General features: G+C 45.0%; 1 protein-coding gene across 2 annotated transcripts in view; it reads left to right on the top strand.

Annotated features, from left to right (window-relative positions):
* LOC126213054 (speckle-type POZ protein-like) overlaps positions 1-12,177 on the top strand; it is a 121,680-nt gene that overhangs the window by 48,865 nt on the left and 60,638 nt on the right. For both annotated transcript variants that reach the window (XM_049940625.1, XM_049940626.1), the window contains exon 3: positions 11,867-11,980. In XM_049940625.1, the coding sequence (XP_049796582.1) occupies positions 11,867-11,980 (114 nt within the window). The remainder of the gene's footprint in view (positions 1-11,866; positions 11,981-12,177) is intronic.

Consider the following 12,177-nt stretch of genomic DNA (forward strand, 5'->3'; position numbering starts at 1 on the left):
TCGACCATCATCAATTATTTTGCTCCCCAAATAGCAAAACTCCTTTATTACTTTAAATGTCTCATTTCCTAATCTAATTCCCTCAGCATCACCCGACTTAATTGGACTACATTCCATTATCCTCGTTTTGCTTTTGTTGATGTTCATCTTATACCCTCCTTTCAAGACACTGTCCATTCCGTTCAACTGCTCTTCCAAGTCCTTTGCTGTCTCTGACAGAATTACAATGTCATCGGCGAACCTCAAAGTTTTTATTTCTTCTCCTTGGATTTTAATACCTACTCCGAATTTTTCTTTTGTTTCCTTTACTGCTTGCTCAATATACAGATTGAATAACATCGGGGAGAGGCTACAACCCTGTCTCACTCCCTTCCCAACCACTGCTTCCCTTTCATGTCCCTCGACTCTTATAACTGACATCTGGTTTCTGTACAAATTGTAAATAGCCTTTCGCTCCCTGTATTTTACCCCTGCCACCTTCAGAACTTGAGAGTATTCCAATCAACATTGTCAAAAGCTTTCTCTAAGTGTACAAATGCTAGAAACGTAGGTTTGCCCTTCCTTAATCTAGCTTCTAAGATAAGTCGTAAGGTCAGTATTGCCTCACGTGTTCCAACATTTCTACGGAATCCAAACTGATCTTCCCCGAGGTCGGCTTCTACTAGTTTTTCCATTCGTCTGTAAAGAATTCGCGTTAGTATTTTGCAGCTGTGACTTATTAAACTGATAGTTCGGTAATTTTCACATCTGTCAACACCTACTTTCTTTGGGATTGGAGTTATTATATTCTTCTTGAAGTCTGAGGGTAAAGATTGCTAGGTTCTGTGTTAATATGTGTGGTCTAATGTGTACAGACTGGCCAGTGTTCATGACGTCTTGATGTGGCTTACGATAAATAGACCTAAGCATCCTGCTGTGTGACGTCACCAATGAAGTGTTCGTGGCCGACGATAAATGCTTAGCAAAGCCTGCAGATAGATATATGTAGACTATGTGATCAAAAGTATCCGGACCACCAAAAACATGCGTTTTTCACATTAGGTGCATCGTGCCGCCACCTACTGCCAGGTACTCCGTATCAGCGTCCTCAGTAGTCATTAGACATCGTGAGGGAGCAGAACTGGGAACTTAGAGCCTGATCAGGTGATTGGGTGTCACTTGTGTCATGCGTCTGTACGCGAGATTTCCCCACTCCTAAACGTTCCTAGGTCCACTGTTTCCGATGCGATAGTGAAGTAGAAACGTGGAGACACACGTACAGCACAAAAACGTACAGGCCGACCTTGTCTATTGACTGACAAACCGCCGACAGGTGAAGAAGGTCGTAACGTGTAATAGGCAGACATCTATGCAGACCGTCAAATAGGAATTCCAAACTGCATCAGGTTCCACTGCAAGTACTGTGACAGTTAGGCTGGAGGTGAGACAACTCCGCTGCTCATAAGCCGCACATCACGGCAGTAAATGGCACACAACGCCTCGCTTGGTGTAAGGAGTGTAAACATTGGACGACTGAACCATGGATAAACGTCGTGTTCAGTGACGAATCACGGCACACAATGTGGCGATCCGATGGCAGGGTGTGGGTATGGCGAATGCCCGGTGAACGTCATCCGCGAGCGTGTGTAGTGCCAACAGTGAAATTCGGAGGCGGTGGTGTTATGGTGTGGTCGTGGTTTTCATGGAGGGAGCTTACACTCCTTGTTGTTTTGCGTGGCACTATCACAGCTCAGGCCTACATTGATGTATTACACACCTTCTTGCTTGCCACAGTTGAAGAGCAATTCGGGGATGGCGACTGCATTTTTCAACAGGATCGAACACCTGTTCATAAGGCACAGCCTGTGGCGGAGTGGTTACGCGACAATAACATTACTGTAATGGCCTGCACAGAGTCCTTAACTGAATCCCATAGAACACCTTTGTGATGTTTTGCAACGCCGACGTCTTTTGCCACGCCTCACCGACCGACATCGATACCTCTCCTCAGTTCAGCACTCCGTGAAAAATCGGCTGCCATTCCCGAAGAAACCTTCCAGCACCTGATTGAACGTATGGCTGCGAGAGTGGAAGCTGTCATCAAGGGTAAGGGTGGGCCAACACCATACTGAATTCCAGCATTACCGGTGGAGGGCGCCACGAACTTGTAAGTCAGTTTCAGCGAAGTGTCCGGATACTTTTGGTCACAGTGTTATCTGTATGAGAGGCCCGTTGATCGTACCTTTGACAGTGTAGTAGGGGAGCTTTTAGCAAATATTTTGGATAAAAGTGAGGCCATTGTCTACACGTCGCCTCGCTTGCTTGCTTTAGTATATTTAAGCTATAAAATGACGAAGTATATCTGTTGCGTTGCTAGCGCCACAGTGATCACTGCAATGTATGAACCATACAAACTTCTTCATACCACGAAGCATGCTGACTAAAAAAACCGTAATAAGCGGTTGGAATCTTACAAAGAAATACCAGGAGCCATCAGCTGCATTCGAACTTGCTGCACTGTGGGTGATGTTAATCTTACATGTACAAAAAAAAAAAAAAAAAAAAAAAAAAATGTGGAAGGAGATGGAGGTGTGATAAGTCAAGCTTGTTCAAAGTACACGTGCATGACATGAATGTGTTTATTTGTGCTTCAGATAACCTAACCTTCATAAATTCCTCAATGGATGATTCACATATTTGTTCACATGTTTCTGGAATAATACGTGAAATGGTGCAATGAGGGAGAGTACTACATTGAAAGTTGGAATAATTTTCGCCTGTTGCTAAAAATCTTAAATTGCCCACGAGACTATCTTTAGCAGAAATAGCATGCCTGATTTAAATAACGAAACACTGCATCGTTACGTATTTTTACACGATTTGCACAATGGTTTACGAGAATCTATTCCTCTAATCAAGTACAAATATTTCCATTAGGTGTGATTCTTGAGTTTCTCCCGGCGTATTTGATAATCAAAATTTCCACGGGTGTACTGCCGGTCTACAGTCTCCAACGGGCACAATATTTCGGCGATCATACATGTCGCCATCATCAGGTGAACTGACGGACTGAGCTCCTGTCAACGTGAGATCCGTACGCTATGGCTGCTCAGGGGGAACAGATTGCGACGGCGTCTGATATGACGTCGGAGTGATGGCTCTGTCAGCCGTGGTCGTCACAACTATACGTTTGCTCGATTTACTCTTGATTAACTCAATCGCTGGTTCCCAAGCCTCGCTAAGATTATAGCCACAGTCACGGATTATGAGGTCGTCATTGGTGCGAGTTTCGATGGCCTCTCTAACAACGCTGTCCCAGTATCTCGACGTCTGTACCAGAATCCTCGTGCGATCATACTCCATAGCGTGATTTTCCGACAAACAATGTTCAGCGACCGCCGACTTGCTCGGATACATCAGTCGAGTGTGCCTCTGGTGTTCACGGCATCGATCCTCGACGGTGCGCATCGTCTGACCAATATACGACTTGCCACATTGACACGGAATCTGGTACACGCCGGCCTTCCTCAAACCGAGGTCATCTTTGGCGCTCCCCACCAGTGCACGAGTTTTATTCGGAGGACAAAACACAGTTCCGACCCGGTGTTTCTTCAAAATGCGAGCAATTTTCCCCGAGAGTGCAGCTGTATATTGAATAAACGCACTGCCTACCTCCTCCCTCGTGATTTCATCCATCTCCACAGGTAGTGCTGTAGGGTACTCAGAATGGCAGATTCAACGTGCTCTCCGCCCAACCACTACAGCATACTCATAGGAAAAAATGACATTAGGGGAAAATATTTGTTTTGATGTCCCCTACAACCTCCCAGACTTTGTCGTTTTAAATACTTTTCACCCTGTATAGCTCTTATCATCTCGGCCGTGGAATCAGTGAATACTAACGGTCCTACAAAGTACATGTTGTTGTTGTGGTCTTCAGTCCAGAGACTGGTTTGATGCAGCTCTCCATGCTACTCTATCCTGTGCAAGCCTCTTCATCTCCGAGTACCTACTGCAACCTACATCCTTCTGAATCTGCTTAGTGTATTCATCTCTTGGTCTCCCTCTACGACTTTTACCCTCCACGCTGCCTCCAATCCCTTGATGCCTAAGATCGTGACCTACCAACCGATCCCTTCTTCTACTCAAGTTGTGCCATAAATTCCTCTGCTCCACTGTTGGATTCACTACCTTCTCTTTAGTCACTTGATCTACCCATCTAATCCTCAGCATTGTTCTGTACCACCACATTTCCAAAGCTTCTTATCTAAACTAATTTATCGCCGATGTTTCACTTCCATACATGGCTACACACTGCACAAATACTTTCAGAAACGACTTCCTGACACCTAAGTCTATACTCGATGTTAATAAATTTCTCTTCTTCAGAAACGCTTTCCTTGCCAAAGCCAGACTACATTTTATATCCACCTTATATCCACCCTACTTCGACAATCATCAGCTTTTTGCTCCCCAAACAACAAAACCCCTTTACTACTTTAAGTGTCTCATATGCTAATCTAATTCCCTCAGTATCACCAGATTTGACTACATTCCATTATCCTCGTTTTGCTTTTTTTGATGTTCATCTTATATCCTCCTTTCAAGACACTGCCCATTCCGTTCAACTGCTCTTCCAAGTCCTTTGCTGTCTCTGACAGAATTACAATGTCGTTGGCGAACCTCAAAGTTTTTATTTCTTCTCCATGGATTTTGATACCTACTCCAAACTTTTCTTTTGTTTCCTTTACTGGTTGCTCAATATACTGATTGAATAAGATCGGAGAGAGGCTACAACCCTGTCTCACTCCCTTCCCAACCACTGCTTCCCTTTCATGTCCCTCGACTCTTATTACTGCCATCTGCTTTCTATACAAATTGTGAATAGCCTTTCGATCACTGTATTTTACCCCTGCCACCTTCAGAATTTGAAAGAGAGTATTCCAGTCAACATTGTCAAAAGCTTTCTCTAAGTCTACAAATGCTAGAAACGTAGGTTTGCCTTTCCTTAAGCTATCTTCTAAGATAAGTCGTACGGTCAGTATTGCCTCAAGTGTTCCAACATTTCCACCGAATGCAAACTGCCCTTTCCTGAGGTCGGCTTCGGCATCTACCAGTTTTTTCCATTCGTCTGTAAACAATTCGTGTTAGTATTTTGCAGCCGTGACTCATTAAACCGATAGTTCGGTAATTTTAATATCTGTGAACACTTGCTTTCTTTGGGATTGACAGCACACCTAAAATGTTAAAACTCGACGTTCTCGAAAACGGTTAAGAGTTGCGTCTTCCCGTTTACATGCGCTCAATTATCCATCTTTTGATATGCAGCTCCTTGTATTGGCTGTGTTTGCTGTTAAAAATGTTTGGATGTGAGGTTCGCCAGTTGTGCAAAACACCGTTTTTCTCAGTACCCAAACATGTTTCGGCACCACTGTGCCATCATCAGTGGATTTTCGTTTATTTATTTATTCTGCAATGTGAACATTAGGTTAAATGATTATAAAATTATGTGCATTTTTACTTCAAACAACAGATCATTTCTGTTTGTAAATACCTTTACATTTGGTGAACATGAACTTTCTGGATACTCACATCCAAAAATTGGTATGCGCTCAATTTTTAAACTTGCCCTACACCCACTGTCAACGCGAATGATATCAGTGAGGGGAAGTTCTTACGGTCCCCTTGTAAACGGATTGTCCATAATATGCACTCTTCCTCGGGTCGTAGTCTCGCAAGGTTTGCAGGAGAACGTCTGTGAAGTTCGGAAGATAGCAGAGGCGGCATGAGCGGATGTAAACCTGTGAGGACGGGTCGTCTGTCGTACCTTTATAGCTGAGTCGGTCGCTGTCACTGCCAAGGTAGCCGTCCTCTGTAATACGAGGGTGAGGCAAATGAAAACCTTAAATTTGTAATAACAAATCGAAATTTCGCGCCGTTATGCTGTAAGTTAGTGAGCGTGCTACAAACAGCTTGCAGAATGGCCTGTAGGTGGCAGCATAGTGCAGACGCACACATACCGTCGCAGTATCAGTATGAAGATGGCCGCCCCACTAGCGACTTACACCAGGTAAGAACAGCGTTCTGTTATTCGGTTTTTGCGTTGTGAAGCCGTGAAACCTATTGAAATTCATGGACGAATGAAGGTTCAGTACGGTGATGCGTGTTTGTCACAGCAGCAAGTCTACCAATGGAGTAGGAAGTTCGCAAATGGTGTGACTTCAGTGGAAGATGCTCCTCGTCCAGGTTAGGCACAACGATTTGTGACTCCACGGAACATCGTAGCAGTTTAAGTCGTAGTGGAGGAAAACCGCCGAGTGACACTGTATTAAATTGCAGCATTTTACACATTAGTCAATGGACAGCACACCACATTGTGCATGATGTGCTCCAGTTTCACAAAGTGTCTGGAAGATGGGTGCCAAGGCAGCTGACTCCTGAAATGAGAGAACGAGGTGTTGATGCTCGTGAAGAACTTCTTCGGCGCTTTGAACGAGAAGGTGACGGCTTCCGTGCAAGAATCGTTACTGGGGACGAAACCTGGGTTCACCTCCACCAACCGGAAACGAAGAGAGCGAGCGAGGAATGGCGCTATTGCTCATCACCAAAACCAAACAAGTTTCGAACAGAACCATCAGCAGGGAAGGTTATACTGACTCTCTTTTGAGACGAAAAAGGCGTCATTTTGGAGCATTACACGCCTAGAGGGACCGCTGTCACCAGTGCATCATACACAGATCTCCTAAAGAATCATCTGCGGCCTGCAATCAAATCAAAGCGACGTGGATTCCTGTCAGCAGGTGTCCTTTTGCAACGTGACAATGCAAGGCCCCACACTGCCCATACAACAGTTGCAACAACCACAGACCTGCATTTTGAGTGTCTTCCTCATCCACCATACCAGACGTTGCCCCAAGTGATTCCCATATGTTTGGATCACTCAAAGACGCAATGGGAGGAAGGAAGTTCCGTTCTGATGTAGAGGTACGCCCCACGGTGAATGACTGGTTGCCCGGACTACCAAAAGAATTTTTCTCTAAAGGAATTTATGCACATTGTAAGTGTTGGAGGACTTGCATTGAGTGTGGAGGAGATTATGTTGAAAAGTGATACAGCTTTGTAAAACTTCTGTACAATAAATAATATTTAAAAAAAAATGTTTAAGGTTTTCATTTGACTCATCCTCGTAAAAAAGAAAAAAAAAACTGAGTATAGGAGTCAGCGATGAATGACATCCGCCCAGACAAAATGCCGAGAGCAAAAAAAAAGTCCTGGATTAGAGTCCTGGCCTCGCATACAGTTTTAATCTTCCACGAGGTTTCCACGTAAGTGCACTGTTTTTAAAAATATTCACCTTGAAAATTTATAGAACGTTGCGTTCGTTTAGAGAAATTGTGGAAACGTCCCCCCCCCCCCCCCCCCGGTGTTACTGTCTTGAAAATATTGTCTATGAAGGATTTGACAGCTTCTGGAGGTGATCAAAATAAGTGGTCTCCCATTTACAAAAAAAAGAATGTATTCGCAATTGAAGCTACAGACAACCATCAGCTCTGTATAATGGAATGAGAATGAAAATTCGTGCTGGACTGCGACTCGAACCCATATTTCCGTTTGAGGGGGGGGGGGGAGGGACAGTCGCCTCACCATAGGGCTACCTGTTGGTCTACTGATCAATTTTCACGCTATTTTTTTCGTTATGCCATACGTTTTCCCCCTTCTCCAATAATATTGGGTTGCAATTTGACGTCATTCTGACCAGTGGTGTTGCTTCTACTGCGGTTTGGAAGATTAATTATAATCACCCTGTACACACTGCAGTCGACATACGGAATTTTGGATCTGGCTATGAAGTGTGCTCGGATAGCCTAATGGCTTTGCATTCGAACTGCATCTAGTTTCGAAAAGAAGAACTTATAGGAAAAACTACGCCAGATTCGTAGAAGTAACTCTAAGATAAAAACATATCTGAATCAAGGAATTCAGAAGATTTTAAAGCAAGAAATGAAATCAGAATCGAATTCTGTCCTTATCAGTTTCCCACATAACAAGTATTTCATACTTATGTTTTAACTACACTTTTACGTTTTTTTTGTATTTTAAGGGCGAGAAGGGGCCTTCATTTATTTTTCTCCTGCACACTCCATTAAAGACGTCCGCCAGAAGAAGGTGAAGTGTTTATTTAGTTTTTTCTGTATATTTGTTTTCTGAGGAGAAACAGATTTATTCTGCAGAAATGTCGAGAACGGTGGATACATCACTACAAAAGGACACAGAAATACTAAATAAATCATTTTTTTTAAAAAAAATGGGCTCTGTCCTGTCCTGGCAGCTGGTGCTTTCAGAATTATGAGAAGCCTAACTTATGAAGCATAAACAGATGAAGTGCTGAACACCACCGTCATGAAAAGGTTGTAGACAGACACCAAGAAGAGAAACTCTGAAGCCGCCGGTACATTGAAAAACAAATAAAAATGACGGAACTACTCTACTATAAGCAATGATACACTAATGATCAAAAGTATCCGAACACACCCCCAAAAACCATACCTCTTTCATATTAGGTGCATTGTGCTGCCACCTACTGCCAGGTACTCCATATCAGCGACCTCAGTAGTCATCAGACATCGCGAGAGAGCAGAATGGGGGGCCGGACTCACGGACCTCGAACGTGGTCGCGTGATTGGGTGTCACTTGTGTCATACGTCTGTCCGCGAGATTTCCACACTGCTAAACATTCCTAGGTCCACTGCTTCCGATGTGATAGTGAAGTGGAAACGTGGAGGGACACGTACAGCACAAAAGCGTACAGGCCGACCTCGTCTGTTGGCTGACAGACTGCCGACATCTGCATTAGAAGCAGGTCGTAATTGGTAATAGGCAGACATCTATCCAGACCATCACACAGGAATTCCAAACTGCATCAGGATCCACTGCAACTACTATGACAGTTAGGCGGGAGGTGAGAAAACTAGGATTTGGTGGTCGAGCGGCTGCTCATAAGCCACACATCACGCAGGTAAATGCCAAACGACCCCTCGCTCGGTGTAAGCAGTGTAAACATTGGACGATTGAACACTGGAAAAACGTTGTGTGGAGTGACGAATCACGGTACACAATGTGTCGATCTGATGGCAGGGTGTGGGTATGGCGAATGCCCGGTGAACGTCATCTGCCAGCGTGTGTAGTGCCGACAGTAAAATTCGTAGGCGGTGGTGTTATGGTGTGGTCGTGTTTTTCATGGATGGGGCTTGCACCCTTTGTTGTTTTGCGTGGCAGTATCACAGCACAGGCCTACATTGATGTTTTCAGCACCTTCTTGCTTGTCACTGTTGGAGAGCAATTCGGGGATGGCGATTGCATCATTGCCGTGCGGGATTAGCCAAACGGTCTCAGGCGCAGCAGTCATGAACTGTGCGGCTGGTCCCGGCGGAGGTTCGAGTCCTCCCTCGGGCATGGGTGTGTGTGTTCGTCCTTAGGATAATTTAGGTTAAGTAGTGTGTAAGCTTAGGGACTGATGACCTTAGCAGTAAAGTCCCATAAGATTTCACACACATTTGAGCTTTTTTTTTTTAATGCATCATTCATCACGATCGAGCACCTGTTCGTAATGCACGGCCTGTGGCGGAGTGGTTGCACGACAATAACACCCCTGTAATGGACGGCCTGTACAGAGTCCTGACCTGAATCCTATAGAACAACTTTGGGATGTTTTAGAACGTCGTCTTCGTGCCAGGCCTCACCGACTGAGTTTCATACCTCTCCTCAGTGCAGCACTCCCTGAAGAATGGGCTGCCGTTCCCCAAGAAACCTTCCAGCACCTGACTGAACGTATGCCTGCGAGAGTGGAAGCTGTCATCAAGGGTAAGGGTGGGCCAACACCATATTGATTCCTGCATTACCGATGGAGGGCGCCATGAACTTGTAAGTTATTTTGATCACATAGTGTATCCGTAGCAACGATAGGAACTAAAGCTAAGAAGCTAGTCGATTAAGACACACGAAGGGATAGGGGCTATGAGGCGATATGGGAGGCCGAAGAAAAGAATGTTTGAAAGAAAAGAAAGGAAAGCAAAGAGAAATGGTAAGGCGATCACTCACTATAAGCGAGCAATCCGGCTTCGAGTCTCAGCCTGGCATAAATTTTCACTGTTGTCATTCAGTTATACAGACGACGGTTGTCCTTATTCGCCACTGCAAATACATTTCTTGTATTTCATAATGCTTGTAGTCGCTGTTCCTTCAGATAAGCATGTGTGTCGGAAGAGATATTGCATTTATTTATTTATTTATTTTTGAAGCAATCTACATAGAAAAGCAGCCAGAATCACTCAACAGAGGAAAGTCCACTGGACCTGACGGGATACCAATTAGATTCTACACAGAGTACGCGAAAGAACTTGCCCCCCTTCTAACAGCCGTGTACCGCAAGTCTCTTAGAGGAACGGAAGGTTCCAAATGATTGGAAAAGAGCACAGGTAGTCCCAGTCTTCAAGAAGGTTAACCAAGCTAAGGACATCACACAACACCCAGTCATCACGAGGCAGAGAAAATCGCCGACGCCGCCGGGAATCGAACCTGGGAACCCATGCGTGGGAAGCGAGAACGCTACCGCACGCATGTCGCTTCTGGAAACCCAGAATCTACTCTGTAGGAATCAACATGGATTCCGGAAACAGCTTTATTTGTTCGCTTTATTTGTTCATGAGACCCAGAAAATATTAGATACAGGCTCCCAGGTAGATGCCATTTTCTTTGACTTCCGGAAGGCCTTCGATACAGTTCCACACTGTCGCCTGATAAACAAAGTAAGAGCCTACGGAATATCAGACCAGCTGTGTGGCTGGATTGAAGAGTTTTTAGCAAACAGAACACAGCATGTTGTTCTCAATGGAGAGACGTCTACAGACGTTAAATTAACCTCTGGCGTGCCACAGGGGAGTGTTATGGGACCATTGCTTTTCACAATATATATAAATAACCTAGTATATAGTGTCGGAAGTTCCCTGGTACTTTTCACGGATGATGCTGTAGTATACAGAGAAGTTGCAGCATTAGAAAATTGCAGCGAAATGCAGGAAGATGTGCAGCGGATAGGCACTTGGTGCAGGGAGTGGCAACTGACCCTTAACATAGACAAATGTAATGTATTGCGAATACATAGAAAGAAAGATCCTTTATTGTATGATTATATGATAGCGGAACAAACACTGGTAGCAGTTACTTCTGTAAAATACCTGGGAGTATGTGTGCGGAACGATTTGAAGTGGAATGATCATATAAAATTAATTGTTGGTAAGACGGGTGCCAGGCTGAGATTCATTCAGAGAGTCCTTAGAAAATGAAGTCCATCAACAAAGGAGGTGGCTTACAAAACACTCCTTTGACCTATACTTGAGTATTGCTCATCAGTGTGGGATCCGTACCAGGTCGGGTTGACAGAGGAGATAGAGAAGATCCAAAGAAGAGCGGCGCGTTTCGTCACAGGGTTATTTGGTAACCGTGATAGCGTTACGGAAATGTTTAGCAAACTCAAGTGGCAGACTCTGCAAGAGAGGCGCTCTGCATCGCGGTGTAGCTTGCTGTCCAGGTTTCTAGAGGGTGCGATTCTGGATGAGGTATCGAATATATTGGTTCCCCCTACTTATACCTCCCTAGGAGATCACGAATGCAAAATTAGAGAGATTCGAGCGCGCACGGAGGCTTTCCGGCAGTCGTTCTTCCCGCGAACCGTACGCGACTGGAACAGGAAAGGGAGGTAATGACAGTGGCACGTAAAGTGCCCTCCGCCACACACCGTTGGGTGGCTTGCGGAGTATAAATGTAGATGTAGATTCATGGGTTACTGTATAAAACTGTGTTGATGATACAGGTACGTGTGTGTTCGCAGTGCAAGGAAATCCCGCAGAAGAGCGAAGCCGTCCTCGCCGCCCTGTACGTCAACGAAAACCGCCAGGAGGCGTCGGCGGCGAGGGACTCTGTGGTAGAGGAGGCTGCCCGGCTGGTGAGTAGATGCACCAGGCATCCAGGGGTGCCAAGCATCTGCATGAGAAATGTAACATTGCGCGCGCACGCACGCACGCACACACACACACACACACACACACACACACACACACACACACACACACACACACACATTATCTTCAATGTACTCTCCTCCTCGGTCTCTACACCGCTCCATACGAATTTTCCACTGTT

Source organism: Schistocerca nitens, chromosome 11, assembly GCF_023898315.1.
Source record: "Schistocerca nitens isolate TAMUIC-IGC-003100 chromosome 11, iqSchNite1.1, whole genome shotgun sequence".
Classification (NCBI taxonomy): domain Eukaryota; kingdom Metazoa; phylum Arthropoda; class Insecta; order Orthoptera; family Acrididae; genus Schistocerca; species Schistocerca nitens.